This window comes from Oncorhynchus mykiss, chromosome 21, assembly GCF_013265735.2.
Source record: "Oncorhynchus mykiss isolate Arlee chromosome 21, USDA_OmykA_1.1, whole genome shotgun sequence".
Classification (NCBI taxonomy): Eukaryota; Metazoa; Chordata; class Actinopteri; order Salmoniformes; family Salmonidae; genus Oncorhynchus; species Oncorhynchus mykiss.
The window spans coordinates 16758778-16779560 of NC_048585.1; the positions used below are offsets into that span (position 1 = coordinate 16758778).

The following is a 20783-nucleotide window of genomic DNA, read 5'->3' on the forward strand; positions in this document are numbered from 1 at the left end:
TTATTTGATTCTTTCTCAACAATTCTAAGTAAATGTTCTTTATTTGTTCATCACTCCTACACCACACCCCAAAATCAAAATGGCTAAATAACTTCCAGCTGGAGATGGAAGACAAGACATTTCTCACAGGTTTCTATCATTAAACACGTTCCATTAGCAATTGTGAATATCTCAAATGATCAAATCATGATACTTGAAATCAACCAAGAACAAAAAGCTAAACATGCTACATAACTTACCAGTACTGAAAACCAACAAAATATAACTAACTTGAACAAACACTGAATGACTTTCCTGTTAAACTCTTAGGGTTCTGCATTCGTTGAACTTTGAAAGACAGCTGTAAAACAGCTTGTCTGTTTTCCTTGATAAAAGACATGCTCAGAGTTTGTCCTTAAAGTGCCTCTGGACTGGCATCTAAAATCCCTATAACTCCTTTAGCTCTAGTACTGATAACACTGAAACTCAACCTGAAAAAAATAACAAATCAAGTTCATCAGGGATATTACATTCTCAGGGCAGCTTTAAAAATGTGGCAGGTGATGGCGCTATTGCTTCGAAATGGCTTGTTTTTATGACATCACTTAGGTGCTGGAGCGCTGTCATCCAATCAGATGCGTATTGTGTCCCCCTCGGACCAATAAGAGGGCCTGATGGAGAGCCTGTGCCCTCCCTCTCAAGGAGGGGGATATCGCCCTTTGCTGGTCAGCTAGCGCATCTTGTAGTCGTGGGAAATGGCCGCATCACACAGCTGTCCTTTAAAGTCCAACTCCAAGGTGAACTCCAGGTCCCGCTGTAATACAAGAGAAGACTCTTCAGTCCACCTATAACCATTTGACAGTATCGTGTCGACCCCAACCAGAGGTGCTGCCTCTGGTATTTTCTTTTCGCATTGGCCTCCTACAATTTCAGTAACTACGGATGTGTAACCAGGCCAGCACAGTACGGCTTGGCTTAGTAGTGGGAAAAGGGTATTTGAGATGGACACAACAGTAGGGATATTTAGCCCTTTTGAATGCTTTGAAAAGACATCCTTCTTCCCTCCCTCCATTTAAAGTAGTCACTGACCTACAGTTGAAGTTGGAAGTTTACATACACCTTAGCCAAATACATTTAAACTCAGTTTTTCACAATTCCTGACATGTAATCCTAGTAAAAAATTCCCTGTTTTTGGTAAGTTAGGATCACCATTTTATTTTAAGAATGTGAAATGTCAGAATAATAGTAGAGAGAATTATTTATTTTAGCTTTTATTTCTTTCATCACATTCCTAGTGGGTCAGAAGTTTACATACACTCAATTAGTATTTGGAAGCATTGCCTTTAAATTGTTTAACTTGGGTCACACAAGCTTCCCACAATGAGTTGGGTGAATTTTGGCCCATTCCTCCTGACAGAGCTGGTGTAACTGAGTCAGGTTTGTAGGCCTCCTTGCTCGCACACAAGTTTTCAGTTCTGCCCACAAATATTCTATAGGATTGAGGTCAGGGCTTTGTGATGGCCACTCCAATACCTTGACTTTGTTGTCCTTAAGCCATTTTGCCACAACTTTGGAAGTATGCTTGTGCAGTATGCCCATGTGCAGTTGCAAACCGTAGTCTGGCTTTTTTATGGCGGTTTTGGAGCAGTAGCTTCTTCCTTGCTGAGCGGCCTTTCAGGTTATGTCGATATAGGACTCGTTTTACTGTGGATATAGATACTTTTGAACCTGTTTCCTCCAGCATCTTCACAAGGTCCTTTTGCTGTTGTTCTGGGATTGATTTGCACTTTTCGCACCAAAGTACGTTCATCTCTAGGAGACAGAACGCGTCTCCTTCCTGAGCGGTATGATGGCTGCGTGGTCCCATGGTGTTTATACTTGCGTACTGTTGTTTGTACAGATGAACATGGTACCTTCAGGTGTTTGGAAATTGCTCCCAAGGATGAACCAGACTTGTGGAGGTCTCCAATTTTTTTCTGAGGTCTTGGCTGATTTCTTTTGATTTTCCCATGATGTCAAGCAAAGAGGCACTGAGTTTGAAGGTAGACCTTGAAATACATCCACAGGCACACCTCCAATTGACTCAAATGATGTCAATCAGCCTATCAGAAGCTTCTAAAGCCATTACATAATTTTCTGGAATTTTCTAAGCTGTTTAAAGGCACAGTCAACTTAGTGTATGTAAACTTCTGACCCACTGGAATTGTGATACAGTGAATTATGAGTGAAATAATCCATGCCAAAACTATATTTTGTTAACAAGAAATTTGTGGAGTGGTTGAAAATCGAGATTTAATGACTCCAACCTAAGTGTATGTAAACTACAGCTGTATATAAGGTTGGATAAGTGACTGCAAGTTTCCCACCGTACCTCTTTCACCAATCCAACCCTCTCCAATCTGTGAATACTTCAAATAAGGGAAGAAGGGAGGATGCATTTGTAGAGTTTTTAACAGTTAAAGTCAGTGGGTGGTACAGCAATAGGATGGCGGTTTTGCGGCATTTGAGCTAATACTCATGTAGGGCTTCACTCTTAGAAAGACATATTCATAGATCATGTTAAAGACTTGACATCTATAGAAAAACCCCATCTAGATTTTTTTTTTAAAAACAGCTTTTTATTCACTGCTGGCCTGGAGTGAGCTGCAGTTCTAATATAGCGTAGCTCTATTCTCACCACGTTCTTATCGTTGGGCTTGACTGCGATGCTGCCCAGTATCTCCTCTCCCTTCCTCACAGTCAGGTAGTCCTCCAGGTAAAACACTGTCTGCTTCCAGTGGGTACTGGCGGCGTCAGGAGCTGGCCATGGGAGAGAGGGGCAGAATTAGAAGGAGGGGAACAAGAGAGGAGGGGGAGATGGAAGAGAGGGGGAGGAATAGCAGGAGGGGAAGGAGAGGAAGAGGGGGAGATGGAAGAGAGGGGGAGGAATAGGAGGAGGGGAACAAGAGAGGAGGGGGAGATGGAAGAGAGGGGGAGGAATAGGAGGAGGGGAACAAGAGAGGAGGAGGGGGAGATGGGAGAATTAGGAGGAGGGGAACAAGAGAGGAGGGTGAGATGGAAGAGAGGGGGAGGAATAGGAGGAGGGGAACAAGAGAGGAGGGGGAGATGGAAGAGAGGGGGAGGAATAGGAGGAGGGGAACAAGAGAGGAGGGGGAAATGGAAGAGAGGGGGAGAAATAGCAGGAGGGGAAGAAGAGAGGAAGAGGGGGTGATGGAAGAGAGGGGGAGGAATAGGAGGAGGGGAACAAGAGAGGAGGGGGAAATGGAAGAGAGGGGGAGAAATAGCAGGAGGGGAAGAAGAGAGGAAGAGGGGGTGATGGAAGAGAGGGGGAGGAATAGGAGGAGGGGAACAAGAGAGGAGGGGGAGATGGAAGAGAGGGGGAGGAATAGGAGGAGGGGAACAAGAGAGGAGGGGGAAATGGAAGAGAGGGGGAGAAATAGCAGGAGGGGAAGAAGAGAGGAAGAGGGGGTGATGGAAGAGAGGGGGAGGAATAGGAGGAGGGGAACAAGAGAGGAGGGGGAGATGGAAGAGAGGGGGAGAATTAGGAGGAGGGGAACAAGAGAGGAGGGGGAGATGGAAGAGAGGGGGAGAAATAGGAGGAGGGGAACAAGAGAGGAGGGGGAGATGGAAGAGAGGGGGAGAATTAGGAGGAGGGGAACAAGAGAGGAGGGGGAGATGGAAGAGAGGGGGAGGAATAGCAGGAGGGGAAGAAGAGAGGAAGGGGGAGATGGACGAGAGGGGTGCTGTTCCACTTCACACCACTAGAGGGGGTCAAGAGCTGAGAACCCAAGTCAACTTGTCATTATAGGAAACAGCAAAGTATGTTACTATTACATGCTTTTATGTCTAGCAGTACCTTTTGATCATCAGCCTCAAACCTACACCTCACAATAATATCACCCTCCCCTTGTCAAAACCTTGATGAATTAACATGCAAAAAATGTGCTGTGCTTCCACAATCTTCCAAACAAAACCAAAGGATCATTGCCAAAGACAAGAATCTCCACAACTACAGGTATGAGAACAGTTTTTCACCCTGGCTTATTTGTACAAGTGCTACAATTGACTGATTTACACAAAATGATTGATGTCTGTTTGAAATGACAACTTTCCATTGTTGCATAACCTGGACAGGACCCAGAAACTGAACATGGTGGTTCTCTCCCTGTAAAAGATCTCTAGTGGCTTCAGGTTCCAGACCTTTTAACAACACAAGTGGCTTGTGTGGAAGACATGTAACTTATATTGTCATACACCTATTTTCAAAGGACCTAGCGTTTAGTGTACTTGAATGTGGTCACATCGTGGGGTATGTTCATTAGTGCACACCGTAGCAAAACATTTTTGCAATGGAAAACAAAAGTAGGTATTTCTTATTGGACTAGTTCAGGTAGTTCTTCCCTGTTTCAGTCTGTTTTCTGACTCTTGGTGCCAAATGAACACAACCCATATGTGTGTGGTGAGGTCTAACCGGTAGAGAAGCCAGTCTTCTTATGACACTTGGTGAACTCGATGTTGAAGTAGGTGACCATGGCGTGGACATAGTCGTTCCTCTGGATCTGCAGGCAGAAGGCCGTGGTGAAAGACAGGTCCTCAGGCTTCACCGTGTAGATGTCCACTTCCTGGGTCATAGGTTACAAGGGAAATATGGTACAGGGTGACATGCATCGGAAGAAAGATATCTCTCTCTCTTATCTCTCTCTCTCACACACACACATACACTTCTCCTTTCTCCTCTATTTCAACATATCCCTCTCAATCTCTCTCTCCTTACATCTATCACTCCCTCATACATAAAAGCACTGTCAGACATACACAAATGCACATCTCTCAAACACACGTCTTTGGCTCCATTCTGCCCTTCAACCTCATTATCTATTATTATCCATTATCTATTATCCCCCCCCCCCCCCCCACACCTACCCCCCTCTCTGCGGTGTTTTCTTCCCAGTCAGTGAAACCTGTGTGTCAGGAGCTCTAATGTATTCTGTCACACTAGAGCACTTCAGGCTTGTACCTGGAAATGGAATCCACACCCTGTACCTGACTAACCTCTCCTTCCATGTTTGTGTTCTACTCTTTATTTCATTCAATTCCACCCAATATATTTGTTTATTCATTCATTCATTCATTTATTCATTCATTTATTCAATCCAGTCAGTCAATCATCTGTTTTATTAATTAATTCCTTCATCTGTTCAATTCATCCATCCATCCTTTCATTCATACGCCCTAGAAAGCATGGCACCTCTCAGCATCAAATACTTTCCTCCTGAAGATAATTCACACAGCATCTCATATCATGCCTCTCTTTTGGATGATTGATGTGACATCGGACAGGACAGACAGGCCGTAATTGGACAGGACAGACAGGCCGTCATTGGACAGGACAGGACAGCAGTGTTAAATCCCAATGTGCGACACAGACCCGGGAGTGCCATGCCTATTTATGGCTCAGATACGGTGGCTGGCATGGGTCCCACTGTGAAGTCTGTACAGTCTAGAAACACACAGTCTAGACACATTCATTGACATGCAAATCACAGACAGGGACACGGAACCCATTTAGGGCTCATCATAATTCTTGGCTGGTAGTCTCTCTGTGACACTTCAATTTTGGAAAGTCATTTTTTAAGTCTGTCTGGATTCATGCAGTAATTCACACACACACACACACACACACACACACACACACACACACACACACACACACACACACACACACACACACACACACACACACACACACACACACACACACACACACACACACACACACACACACACACACACACTAACCTTGACTAGGCAGGAGTTGGTCACCACCTGTTTGGGGTCCACCACGTCCACCAGGGGCTCTCTCATGGCCACGTTACGGATGCAGGTCATGTCAAAACCGTACACGTTCTCCCACCCTGAATACACACACACACACACACACACACACACACACACACACACACACACACACACACACTCAGATATGAGCAAATCTGGTATCTGGTACACTCTGTGTCTGAAGTGTTGGTCATCACACAGCCTCTCTCTCTCTCAGTGGTGGTGATCACACAGACTCTCTCTCTCTCTCTCTCTCTCTCTCTCTCTCTCTCTCTCTCTCTCTCTGTGTGGTGGTCATCACACAGACTCTCTCTCTCTCTAAGGGGTGGCCATCACACAGACTCTCTCCCTCTCTAAGTGGTGGCCATCACAGAGACTCTCTCCCTCTCTAAGTGGTGGCCATCACACAGACTCTCTCTCTCTCTAAGTGGTGGTCATCACACAGACTCTCTCTCTCTCTCTCCCTCTCAGTGGTGGTCATCACACAGACTCTCTCTCTCTCTCTCTCTCTCTCTCTCTCTCTCTCTCTCTCTCTCTCTCTCTCTCAGTGTTGGTCATCACACAGATTCTCTCTCGCTCTCGCTCAGTAGTGGTCATCACATAGACTCTATCTCAGTGGTCGTCATCACACAGACTGTCTCGGTGGTGGTCATCACACAGACTCTCTCTCTCTCTCTCTCTCTCTCAGTGGTGGTCATCACACAGACTTTCTCACACAGATTCTCTCACACACTCTCTTAGTGGTGGTCATCACACAGACTCTATTGGCACTGTGTTGGATTGGAAGAGTGTCTCAAGTTTTAGATTGAGATTAAAACTGTTATTCTCTACTTGCTGCCTAGGATCGATAACAACCCTCAGAAACAGTGGAAAGATAGCACAGCTTTACAGTTGCCAAAAACAATTGCCACCCTCCCTTAGTGTGTCTATCTGGTGTTCCCCTAGTGAGAGACAGGGGCGTTAAATACTCTTCTACTACCTCTGACAGCCTTGTATTATAGGTCTACTTCAGTTCGGGTTAAGAACAGAGCAGACAGGCTCTCCTTCTCTTCCCTCCATCCCTCCTCTACACATCTCTCTGTAGTCTAGTCCAACCCAGAGGCTGGAGGAGAGAACCTACTGGAAGAGGGAGAGGACAGGATACCTCCAGCATACATACAGTATACACACAGTAGCTAAGAAACGGAGACGGAAGGATGTTCTCACAGTGTATCTTGAAGTCCTTGTACTGCCTGTCCTCGATGGCCACCACATACAGAGCAGCCCTGTCAGGAAACATCAGCCCTCCAGGCTTCTGAATGTGAGAGGAGACACCAACATAAATTGAGTTGAGATACACCTCATAGAGAATAGAGACATCCTACAGTCACATGCATTGTCTGCACACCTGGCATCCTGTATGTAACATTAGCTCATACCCGGTCTAAAACCCTGAAGCAGCAACACTGGTTAGAAACCAGATCACCCTCTCGCTGGGCGCTATAAGCAGGACCTTTGTCGATATGTGGATGCACACACACACACACACACACACGCACACACACACGCACACACACACGCACACACACACGCACGCACACACGCACGCACAAACGTACATGCACACACACATGCACACACATCATTGCACACATACATGCATACATGTACAGGTGTATGATCTTCATTTGATCTATATTGTCACAGAAAAATTATTCTAGAGCAACAGGATTTGAACGTTTAGTCCATAACGTTGCTGGATCGGTGGTTAGGCTATTAGCTGGACAAAAATATGCTACATGAAAAGTGCAATACTGTTAATATGTGTTAGTGTGGGTTTTCAGTGAATTTATGTAAATCTTCAAAGCTCAACGCTGCATTTCCTGTGGTGCAAGAAAAGTCTCAGCAACAAAAGACTGACCAAATTAAGACCCTACACCTGTATTATCTCTCTATCTTTCTTTTTCTCTCTCTCTCTCTCTCTCTCTCTCTCTCTCTCTCTCTCTCTCTCTCTCTCTCTCTCTCTCTCTCTCTCTCTCTCTCTCTCTCTCTCTCTCTCTCTCTCTCTCTCTCTCTCTCTCTCTCTCTCTCTCTCTCTCTCTCTCTCTCTCTCTCTCTCTCTCTCTCTCTCTCTCTCTCTCTCACACACACCCATTAACATTCACAAAAACAAACACACACGCTTACTAGCCATTTGTCCCTGGCGAAGATGACCGTATTGAGCATAGACTCGTAGAAGAGACAGTAGCCCATCCACTCTGAGATGATGATGTCTACTTTCTCCACTGGCAGTTCCACCTCCTCCACCTTCCCATTGAAGATAGTGATGACTGAAGGACAGGACACAGAATGTCACTCACAACACACACTCCACTACACTAAACACTCCACTCCACCAAACACTCCACTACACCAAACACTACACTACACCAAACACTCCACTACACTAAACACTCCACTCCACTAAACACTCCACTACACTAAACACTCTACTACACTAAACACTCTACTACACTAAACACTACACTACACCAAACACTCCACTCCACTAAACACTCTACTACACTAAACACTCTACTACACTAAACACTCCACTCCACTAAACACTCTACTACACTAAACACTCTACTACACTAAACACTCCACTACACTAAACACTCTACTACACTAAACACTCCTCTCCAATAAACACTCCACTCCACTAAACACTTTACTACACTAAACACTCCACCAAACACTCTACTACACTAAACACCCCATTACACAAAACACTCCACTCCACCAAACACTCCACTCCACTCCACTAAACACTCCACTCCACCAAACACTCTACTACACTAAACACTCCACTACACTAAACACTCTACTACACTAAACACTACACTACACAAAACACTCCACTCCACCAAACACTCCACTACACTAAACACTCCACTCCACTAAACACTCTACTACACTAAACACTACTCTACACTAAACACTCCACTCCACTACACTAAACACTACACTACACTAAACACTCCAGTCCACTAAAACACTCTACTACACTCAACACTACACTACACAAAACACTCCACTCCACCAAACACTCCACTACACTAAACACTCCACTCCACTAAACACTCTACTACACTAAACACTCTACTACACTAAACACTACTCTACACTAAACACTCCACTCCACTACACTAAACACTACACTAAACACTCCAGTCCACTAAAACACTCCACTCCAATAAACACTCCACTCCATTAAACACTACACAAAACACTCCACTCCACCAAACACTCCACTCCACTAAACACTCTACTACACTAAACACTCCACTACACTAAACACTCCACTACACTAAACACTCCACTACACCAAACACTCTACTACACTAAACACTCCACCAAACACTCTACTACACTAAACACTCTACTACACTAAACACTACACAAAACACTCCACTCCACCAAACACTCCACTCCACTAAACACTCTACTACACCAAACACTCTACTACACTAAACACTCTACTACACTAAACACTACACAAAACACTCCACTCCACCAAACACTCCACTCCACTAAACACTCTACTACACCAAACACTCCAGTACACTAAACACTCCACTCCACTAAACTAAACACTCCAGTCCACTAAACACTCCAGTCCACTAAACACTCCAGTCCACTAAAACACTCTACTACACTAAAACACTCTACTACACTAAACACTCCACTACACTAAACACTCCAGTCCACTAAAACGCTCTACTACACTAAAACACTCTACTACACTAAACACTCCACTACACTAAACACTTTACTACACTAAACACTCCACTCCACTAAACAATTCACTACACTAAACCCTTCACTACACCAAACACTTCACTACACTAAACACTTCACTACACCAAACACTTTACTACACTAAACACTACACTTCACTAAACACTCTACTACACTAAACACTGCACTACACTAAACACTCCAGTACACCAAACAGTACACTACACTACAGTAAACACTTCACTACACTAAACATTTCACTCCTCTAAACACTCCACTACACCAAACGCTCCACTACACTAAACGCTCCACTACACTAAAGACTCCACTATACTAAAGACTCCAGTACACAACACAACACCCCACTACACCAAACACTGCACTCCACTACACCAAACACTCCACTACAACAAAAATATATTCTAAATGTTAGAATAACATTGATCAAGTGTCAATGTTCCACTTTTTGTTCTGGGTCATTCAGTTAGATGTCCATCTGTGGAGTTCCATCAATGTGACATTTCAGAGTGGTGATCAGTGACATACAGCTCATTCTGATTGATGTCTCAGTTTAGGGATGTTTTGTTTGGGAGGAGAGCTGCCAGACAGAGCTGCCAGCCGGAGTCCAGAGTGAAGATATCTGTCTGAATATCTCTCTCTCTCCCTCTTTCTCTCCCTCCCCCTCCCTCTCCCTCTCTCTCTCTCTCTCTCTCTCTCTCTCTCTCTCTCTCTCTCTCTCTCTCCCTCTTTCTCTCTTCTCCCCCTCCCTCTCCCTCTCCCCCCTCTTTCCCTTTCTCTCCCTCCCCCTCCCTCTCCCCCCCTCTCTCTCTCCCTCTCCCTCTCCCCCTCCCTCTCTCTCTCTCTCCCCCTCCCTCTCTCTCTCTCTCTCTCTCTCTCTCCCCCTCCCTCTCTCGCCCTCTCTCTCTCCCTCTCCCCCTCCCTCTCTCTCTCTCTCTCCCCCTCCCTCTCTCGCCCTCTCTCTCTCTCTCTCCCTCTCCCCCTGCCTCTCTCTCTCTCTCCCTCCCTCTCTCTCTCTCTCTTCCCCTCGCCCCCTCTCTCTCTCTCCCCCTCCCTCTCTCTCTCTCTCTCCCTCTCTCCCCCTCCCTCTCTCTCTCTCTCCCTCTCTCCCCCTCCCTCTCTCACTCTCTCGCCCTCTCTCTCTCGCCCTCTCTCTCTCTCTCCCTCTCCCTCTCCTTCTCCCCATCCCTCTCCCTCTCTCTCTCTCCCTCTCCCTCCTATGTCTCTCTCTCTCTCTCTCTCTCTCTCTCTCTCTCTCTCTCTCTCTCCCTCTCTCCCTCTCCCTCCTCTCTGTCTCTCTCATTGATACTTTATCAATGTTAATACATCATGTTATCTCTCAGTAAGCCATCTGTCTCCCCCCACTGCACCCATATAGTAATACGGATCCACAGAACATGAGTAGCCTAATATGTGTACTATGCATATTATGGTTGCAAGTTGCCTTTAGACACAGTTCTAGAATCAGAAGTTTCCTTTAGACACAGTTCTAGAATCAGAAGTTGCCTTTAGACACAGTTCTAGAATCAGAAGTTGGTTTTAGACACAGTTCTAGAATCAGAAGTTGCCTTTTAGACACAGTTCTAGAATCAGAAGTTGCCTTTAGACTCAGTTCTAGAATCAGAAGTTGCCTTTAGACACAGTTCTAGAATCAGAAGTTGCCTTTTAGACACAGTTCTAGAATCAGAAGTTGCCTTTAGACACAGTTCAGTTTATCCTCCCCAAATCCTTGTCCCTTGACTAGTTAACTTGTTGCATGTAACTTTGACAGGACATAGCCATGTCGGCTACACTGTGTGAATCTATATACATGATTGGTATGTAGTGTAGCTCTTACCATTGTGTAGGTGGTTGGACTTGATGATCTTCTCAGAATACTCTGATATACTTGAACACTCAATCTGGGGAACATAACAAGAAGGAACAAACACAGGTTTGATGAGGGCACCCACTGCAATCATTGCAGCTTTACCACTCATCCTAGATTCAATCTCCACTTTATCACAAATGTTATCCATGTGCTGTATCTTTTCCCTCTCTCCTCCATTGGCGTTATATATGATTCATAAGACCATTTGGGATGCAGACATTGACTATATGATCTTCTGCATTAGCGATCATCTGGACGGGAGCCTGGAGATGTGCCTCTGATGTGTGTTAGCTTGTTAGCATTACAGAGGCGACACTGGTGTAGTTACATGGCAGGATCTCAGAAGGGTTAGCCAAGATGCTAATGGAGGTAGAGTAGAGTGTTATGACAATTTACACCATGAACCGGGAGCAGGGTGCTGGTTTGTGTGCGTGCGTGCGTGCGTGTGCGCGTGCGTGTGCGTGCGTGCGTGTGTGCAGGTGAACAAGTGTCAGCGCTACACCCACCAAGACTTATATAATTTATATCCACTTCAACTCAACAGACAGATCAGACGACTGTACGACAGTCGAATATCAACCATCAAGTCCATTTGTTCCTCAGCCTGGTTCACACTACACACTACATGCCGATCTGGGCTGGCCTGGTTACGCATCCACCATGGCTGCTTGTGCCATGCTGGAAAAGGACAATGTGAAAGGAAAATATAAAAACCAGCAGGGTATGTTTCAGCTCGGCCCTATGGTGTCCAACAGGCATCTGTGAAATGCATAGACGGGCGCGTTCAGAAGGACGCAACGTTTTGGAATGTTTACATGGAAATCGGCTATGTAGAACGAACATGCCTCTCCACATGGAGAATTAAGGAATCACATCAGCCCTATTCATGGAATGTCTACCTTCAACATTCGACAACATTTGTCAAATGAACCGTGCGAAAAAGGTGTTTGGTGTTTAAAGCAGGACAAGGACTCACCCCGTACACGTGCCTGGCGCCCGCGTTGGCAGCGAACATGGACAGGATGCCTGTCCCACTGCCCACGTCCAGAACTATCTTGTCCTTGAACATGTGCTTGTTGTGGTACATGGCATTCCTATAGGTCAGGGTCCGTACTTCATCCTTCAGCATCTCCTGTCCAACAGGGAACAAGATGGGAATGTTGATGGGATTGGGAATCTCACAGAGAGCTGAATCCTAACTTAAGTCCAATTTTCACTTAGGACTGGATTCAAACCTTATCGCAGAATATCCAGCCTTTAGTCATGCATTGGTGTCAATGGGAGACTAAGTGAATATTTGACTTATGTGGAAGTTAGGATTTCCAGAATGTGCAAGACTTTGTAGCTCCGTGACAATGACTTTGTCCAGGAGTTTTACCTGGTCAGGTCATGGGGTCAGGAAAAACATGATACACAGAGGACGTCAAGCTCAGAGAGCCTTAACCCTATCAGTCCCGAGATCCCAGCAAAGATCGGCTTTCCATTCATCTGACTATCAGTTATCTGCATGTCCAGCCCTCATATTTAGCCTCACAATAAAGTGTTTTACCATTTTATTTTCAGGACAACCAGGGCTACAAGTAGAACACAAAACATAATTTGACTTAAACAGTTGCATTCATGGGTTTTATTGACAAATGTCCTTTTAAAAACTAAGGTCTGTGAAAAAATGTATATCTACCTAGTCAGTAACAACTGTTTGGAGTTTGTGACATCAACTATGTGAGCTTATTATAGTATTACAGACAGTATGTCCTGGGATTTCCTATGATCTTCTATGTAGAAGAACCCCTTACCTTCTAATCACTCTTGTGTGGCTTGTGTGCTTCATAGAGCAAAGTTGTTTTTCATAGACAGCTTTAATAGTTTGCAGCTCAAACCATTCGGACTCGACAGACATTTTGTATTAAAGACCCGTCCCCAGACACCTTTGGAATCCACCCTTGTCTCAAAAACACCGCTGTAGTGCAGCCCCCATTAATCACACAGACTAATGGTGTCTATGGGTGCAGAAGAAATGAACAAATCCAATGGTACAACCCAGAAGTCTGTAACCCAAACACACCATGTTAAAAAGGGCTGAGATGTCCAAAACGCCCTGGCAATACGGTAGGACTCATTGAGTTAATATCAGGCTAAGAGAGAATCATCAGAGTGTGGAGAATGTGTATATAAATGTCCTCATACAGGATGTAATGAATATGCTACACTGAACAATTCAGAAGTGGGAGGTACAGGACACGTGTGTCCCCCAAATGTCACCATACTGTATAGCGCACTACTTTCCACCAGATCCCTATGGGTCCTGGTTGAAAGAAGTGCCCTACATAGTGAATATGGTGCCATTTGGGACGTAGTGCATGTTCTCTTAAACATGTAGAAACGACAGCTTCTGGATTTCTATTAATAGAAAACGATCATAGTGACAGAAGCAGTATTTAGGCCGCATCACTGGCACAGGCTCTTTAAATAGAGGTAGGTCTATAACGAAACCCTACTGGGATTATCTGATACCCATCTATCTGCACACACACTCACACATTTTATCGGGGGCAGTTCTGTTCTTGGGTCTGCTTGGCATTCAGACTGTAACCTGACCCACATGCTAAATAAGGACCTCGATAGAAACACATTTTTTGGTTTTTCCCATTCTCTTTTAGGATACCTAGAGCATTTGGGGTATGAGTCTGACACTTCAATAGATCACGATCTGGGGTATGAGTCTGACATTTCAATAGATCACTATCTGGAGTATGAGTCTGACACTTCAATAGATCACCTCTGGGGTATGAGTCTGACACTTCAATAGATCACCTCTGGGGTATGAGTCTGACACTTCAATAGATCACCTCTGTGGTATGAGTCTGACACTTCAATACCTCGCCCTTTTTCCTTATCCATGCCAGGTAACAGAATGTCAGTCCCGTGATAGTTAGCCAGTTAAGCAGGCAGGCAGGCAGGCAGTAAACCAGTCAGTCCATTAGTCAGTTCCTTAGTTGTTCAGTCAGTCCGTCTATATGGCTGCTTGGCAATCCATAAATTAAATTTGCTGGCAGCTACATCCGAAAATGTGTAAAGCCTAAACCCCCCAGAGAGCAAGCAGAGGCAACAGTGCTTACAAAACATCCCAACAGGCAGGACAGTAAGAACATCCATGAGTCTCCTAACTACAGTGCCTCCAGAAAATATTAACACCACTTGACTTTTTCCACATTCTGTTATGTTACAGCCTTTTTTTGGTCACTGGCCCACACACAATAGCGTATAATGTCAACGTGGAATTACATTTTTAGAATTTTGTACAAATTAATAACAAATGAAAAGTTGAAATGTCTTGAGCAATAAGTATTCAACCACTTTGTTATGGAAAGCCTAAGTTCAGGAGTACAAATTAGCTTAACAAGTCACATAACAATGTACGTATTAATTGCATTCACTCTGTGTGCAATAATAGTGTTTAACATGATGATTTTTGAACGACTACCTCATCTCTGAACCCCACACATACAATTATCTGTAAGATCCCTCAGTTGAGCAGTGAATTTCAAACACAGATTGAACCACAAAGACCAGGGAGGTTTTCCAATACCTCCCAAAGAAGGGCACCTATTAATTATGCTTTGGATGGTGTCTCAATACACCCAGTCAATACAAAGATACAGGCGTCCTTCCTAACTCAGTTGCCAGAGAGGAAGGAAAATGCTCAGGGATTTCACCATGAGGGCAATAGTGACTTTAAAACAGTTACAGAGTTTAATGGATGTTATAGTAGAAAAGTGAGGATGGCTCAACAACATTGTAGTTACTCCACAATACTAACCTGATTGACAGAGTGAAAAGAAGGAAGCCTGTACACAATAAAAATATTCCGAAACATGAATCCTGTTCGAATAAGGCACTAAAGTAAAACTGCAAATAAATGTGTCAAAGAAATTCACTTTATGTTCTGAATACAAAGTGTTATGTTTGGGGCAAATCCATCACTAAGTACCACTCTTCATATTTTTAAGCATGGTGGTGGCTGCATCATGTTATGGGTATGCTTGTCATTGGCAAGGAAGAGAGTATTTTTAATGTTTTAATGATAAAAAAAACGAAATAGAGCTAAGCACAGGCAAAATCCTAGAGGAAAACGTGTTCAGTCTGCTTTCCAACAGACAATGGGAGACACATTCACCTTTCAGCAGGAAAGTAACCTAAAACACAAGGCCAAATATACACTGGAGTTGCTTACCAAGACGACATTGAATGTTCCTGAGTGGCCTAGTTACAGTTTTGACTTATATTGGCTTAAAAATCTATGGCAAAACTTGAAAATGGCTGTCTAGCAATGATCAACATCCAATTAGACAGAGCTTGAAGAATTATTTTAAGAATAATGTGCAAATATTGTACAATCCAAGTGTGCAAAGCTCTTAGAGACTTGCCCAGAATGACTCACAGCTGTAATCACTGACAAAGGTGATTCTAACATGTATTGATTTAGGGGGTTGTATACTTATCTAATCAAGATATATTAGTATTTTATTTTGTATAACTAGTTTTTTTGTTTGTTTTTTTAATCAACATTTTCTTCCAGTTTGACATTACAGAGTATGTGGATTGTTGACAAAAAAACAACAATTAAATCTATTTTAATCCCACTTTGTAACACAACAATATTTGGAAAAAGTAAAGGGTTGTGAATACTTTCTGAAGGCACTGTATCTACCTCATGGATGAGTATTCTACCTACCTCGTGGATGAGTATCCTACCTACCTCGTGGATGAGTATCCTACCTACCTCGTGGATGAGTCTCCTACCTACCTCATGGATGAGTATCCTACCTACCTACCTACCTCGTAGATGAGTCTCCTACCTACCTATCTGATGGATGAGTCTCCTACCTACCTACCTACCTCATGGGTGAGTCCCCTACCTCATGTATGAGTCCCCTACCTACCTATCTGATGGATGAGTCTCCTACCCACCTACCCACTTCATGTATGAGTCCCCTACCTACCTATCTGATGGATGAGTCTCCTACCCACTTCATGTATGAGTCCCCTACCTACCTCATGGATGCCAAAGTGGGCATAGGAGTCAAAGTAGTAGTCCTGTGATGTCATTTCCTCTGGGTTGAGCAGCTTTGCCATCTTGCCGCGCCCGGGGCAGGTGGGAAGGGCCGCTACATGGGGCGTATGTGGAGGGTGTGGCACATGGTGGACAGTTGGCACAGGTTTGGGCAAGGAGGCAGGCTGAAAGGACTGCGACTGGGGGGTAGTGATGGTACACTGCCGCTAAGAGAGAGGAGGGGGTGAGGCAGAGAGAAATAGGGAATATGAAGATAGAGAGGAGGGTAGGGATAGAGCAAATGAAGAGACAGAAATAAAGATAGACAACGTGGGGAGGAAAGAGAGATGGGAGAGTGAGAGATGAAAAGGGAGGGAGGGAGGGAGAGAGAGAGATGGAGGAAGGGAGAGCAGGGAGAGATTGAGAATTAGGGACAGACAAAAGTGAGTGTAGGTGTATTTGAAAAGAGGGCACTTGAACATTATCAGAGAAGAGCAACAGGACTGGATCTGTTTGCAGTAACAAATCGCTTTCAATACAGTGCACTTTGATTCAAAACCATTTGTTATAGCATTACATGGCTAAATGTGTTATTTACAAATACAATGAAACACTTAGAATGCATTAGAGGTCACTTGGTAGGCTAGATTACATCATGTTACGCATCTACCCGTTTTCAGAGCAGCAGGAGTCCATGCGACAGATTGTGCAGAATGGATAGTGAAATCAGCACCAAGGACAGCGCACACGCTAACCACTACAGATCATTTCTGCATTGCATTTCTTTGCAAATGTAATATTTTAACGGGATATATGCCATAACAATTTACAAAAACAACTAAACGTTGCATGTGTCTGCATTGGTTTTTACAGACACCAGTAGTCGATACAATATTGATTACTTCAAAACTGACAAAGACACTAAAACATTAATAAACAGAACCATCAGTAGTTGATTATTATCGATTATAGCAATATAACGAAAGATTTTGACCAGCATATGTCACTCCTTCGATCATTTACCAGCGAACTGACATACCTCAGAATTGTCCGGCTCCGCCATTTTTCTCCGTAGGAGCAGGCAACGCGAGTGCCTCAGTCCCATATGAGCCAACGAGATTTCTTCAACCCAGGGAGGGAAAAATCGTATATAAAATAAACTTAGTAGCTCTCTTTCGATGAGCTAGATTTATTTTCTCTAGATTGACTTTCATAAATGATGCAAACGTTTAATATCGGAAATACTAAATATTTTAGGCTAAATTCTAACTTATTGTTATCCCCCTAAAAAGTTATCATGCTCTTCTAAAACGTTTGTTTCACATCGATAAAAACGACAGGTATCCATTTTGTAAAAGTTACAGGTGGTTCCTATAGAGGCACTTGGGCATCAAATACACCAGCACCCCGAAATAACCTTCCTCTCTCCTCTTGCGCACTGCAACATATGTCTATGATGCAAGCAAACTATACCAAGATGCCTGTAGTCCACGTTAGGAAAATACATCCTCATACTCGGCTTCTCCTCAACAGTTTTTTTCCACGTCTATCAACAGATCTCACAAGTCGTTGGCTTGAAATCGCCCCATCAGTGATATTTATATTCGGAGAAGGATGCGCTATCCTCCGTTTGACTTGGCTACGTTCCCATGGCAAAAGTTGAACTTGAGTATTGAGTTGGAGTTGTTCATTACGGTTTTACAGGCAGTCAGGCACCCGTTTTTCCAAGAACCGGCTCGTGATCAGAAGTTATAAATCGATGGCTCCCACGCGCCAGATGCCTCTCTTCACCTTCACAACAGATTTTCCGGCAGAATATAGAGAGATGCTGTATATAGCGGACCAATTGCCGTACTTCTCGACTTTCGCAGGATTTCCCACCGTGCAGGGCAATTCTTATGAGCACGAAAGTGTCTGTACCTTTGCAGCATACGTTTCCCCCATACTGTATCTAACCTACTTTATATGAGCCATGACCTTGAAGGCATGTTCTAGCTAGCCTACTTTCGTAATTAACACAAGAAAGACATTCAATCATTTGGGGCAAAATGGATCGAAACTGTGCGTACTTTTCCTAAATGATACGAATGACTCTTGACACTCTCCCAGGCGTGCCATTCGATCTTAAATGTGAACATTTGTGAATGATCTAATTTGCAGATTCATTGCAAAGTTGGAAATCTAATCGCCTACAGGTGTTTAGTTTATTTCCCCAAAGTGTCATTATGCGTAATGAGCACTTGGATCGCGATACAATAATTGCGGCTTTTAAGGATGCACTGCAATTTCAAAATATAAAATCTCTATGATTGATGGGCTACACATACTGTAATGAGTATCATCCGTTATCATATGTTCAGCATCACACTGACCAGACCTAAGAATCAGAACCAGAAAACGTTATTGCAACGCAACAGTGTTACTACTTCTCTTGGTGTTTTACAAAACATCATCCATATATTTTTCTATCTTATTTCTATCTTATATATTCATAGAATAATAAAACAGAAAAAAGTAAAGTCCATTCATTTAATGGCGCATATTTGCACAAACAGCCTTGTATTTCAACACTAAATTGTGATACTTGCAGACACATTGTATATTATCCGCAAAACACCATATGACTAAGTGTCTTTCGACTAAAGCGAAATCTTGTTCTAGAGCAGATGCCTCGAGCCTGTTCCTGATTATAGATTGAGGAGGTGTGAGTTTATTGTTAGGCAGCTATAGCAGCTTCCCCCACATTACCACTGCCTGCCTGCCTGCCTCCCACTTCCCTGCTTGTGTAATGCCTCAACAGTGGCACAGCTGCTGAAGGAAACTGGGGAGCCATGCTTCCATTCACAGATGCTGAGAATGGTAATACACAAGTGTGCAAACACACAGACAGACAGACAGACAGACAGACAGACAGACAGACAGACAGACAGACAGACAGACAGACAGCATCAAACCATATTCAAATACATTTTCCTTAAGCAATTTAAAAGAAGAAAGAATACAATTACACAAGGACAAATCCAGAAATTGTCCGTCCTCCCTGTACATGTACTTTCTTTAACAGTCATATGCATGAGCCTTATCTGCTGGTTGTACTCAAGGACACCAGCCCATGCAACAACCTCAAGGACACACACACACACACACACACACACACACACACACACACACACACACACACACACACACACACACACACACACACACACACCACAGCTGTGGGTGGCAATAGCCTTGGGCAGCTTTTTAGTAGAAGTACCAGTACGTCTGTCTGTGTACCATGAGAGGGAGTGGGAGATGGACTATCATTGATTGCTTTTTACAAGGTTCACAAACGTTGAGGAAATAAGTATCTACGGTTGCATTAGTATGAAAATCATTGTTAGATGATACCTCAAGTCTGCACTCTGATTGTGTTAGTGACATACATAGCAGTAGCATTGTTGCTACAATATTAGCCTAATTACAATGACAAGCATTATGATGTTAAAGACTCTAGGGTTGCATCACAAATGTCACCATATTCTCTCTAGTGCACTACGTTTACATTTTTAAATTAAAATTAAAGGTATGTTAACGGAAATCCAGACAGGATGGAGAAACAGTGTATAAAGTAGACGCAGGGACTGAACGCTTGTCTCCAGAGGATAGATTTGGGATGCAACCCACTCAGCCACGGCTCTGCACAGTTATACACTACTTTTGACCAGAACCCTGTGGGAGCCAGCCTATACTGATTACTTTGTTGAGACCAGCTTGCAATACACCACACAATATCAACGTCTCAGATGTGAAACAATAAAAGGCTTTTTCACACAGTGTTGTTCTTAGCCACAGGGAAGACTGGCCATGGGCTAGCTTATCCTGTGTTCACACAAGCATCTGTTAAGTCTAGGCTAAGCTTGAGCTCTGGGCTAAGGATTCACACGTGTATTCCAATGCCCTGGGCTAACGGACAAACACAACATGCAACAGGTGTTGTGCCAAAACAATGGCCTTGCCTAAATCACCCCCCCACCCCATTCTAATTTCCTTAATTTTGTGGCTAGAGTCAAATACTCTCTATAGCACACATCAGAATCAAATAATTTCTTTAGAACAAACTTCACGTCAGGATAGAATAAGACATGGGAGAGATTAATTTTGGCAAAGATATTTATTTATAGACTAATACACCAAACCGAAAACTGCAGACATTACGAGTGCCTCCCCCGCGATCAAACCACCATCAAATAATAAAATGAATCGCAGCCTAATGTGATCATT

The 20783-nt window shown here is 43.8% G+C and overlaps 2 protein-coding genes across 3 annotated transcripts in view; one reads left to right on the forward strand and one right to left on the reverse strand.

Annotated features, from left to right (window-relative positions):
• Nucleotides 1-22: 22 nt before the first annotated feature.
• On the reverse strand, nt 23-18400 carry LOC118942893 (protein arginine N-methyltransferase 8-B-like). 2 transcript variants are annotated; one of them, XM_036957117.1, is made up of 10 exons: nt 17557-18400; nt 16520-16744; nt 12441-12596; nt 11432-11495; nt 7984-8126; nt 7024-7108; nt 5779-5894; nt 4451-4601; nt 2657-2778; nt 23-793 (listed from the first exon to the last, which is right to left on the reverse strand). In XM_036957117.1, exons 1-10 carry the CDS (start codon nt 17620-17622, stop codon nt 710-712), a joined length of 1212 nt encoding a protein of 403 aa, XP_036813012.1. In that variant the 5' UTR covers nt 17623-18400; the 3' UTR covers nt 23-709. The 2 variants fall into 2 exon arrangements, with proteins under 2 accessions (XP_036813012.1, XP_036813011.1); XM_036957116.1 differs by having other exon boundaries at nt 7024-7111; nt 17557-18392.
• LOC110501007 (tetraspanin-11) overlaps nt 3620-20783 on the forward strand; it is a 63533-nt gene continuing 46369 nt past the window's right edge. The window contains exon 1 of the mRNA XM_036957118.1: nt 3620-3994. Within this exon, the coding sequence (XP_036813013.1) occupies nt 3911-3994 (84 nt within the window). The 5' untranslated portion in view covers nt 3620-3910. The remainder of the gene's footprint in view (nt 3995-20783) is intronic.

Excerpts from the sequence above, each read along its gene's own strand:
- LOC118942893 (XM_036957116.1), bottom strand. The coding sequence starts at position 17,622 with ATGGGACTGAGGCACTCGCGTTGCCTGCTCCTACGGAGAAAAATGGCG. Across the intron at positions 5,895-7,023 it reads CAAGGACTTCAAGATACACT|GGTGGGAGAACGTGTACGGT; the intron begins GTGAGAACATCC and ends GTGTGTATTCAG. Across the intron at positions 794-2,656 it reads AGCCCAACGATAAGAACGTG|CGGGACCTGGAGTTCACCTT; the intron begins GTGAGAATAGAG and ends CTTGTATTACAG.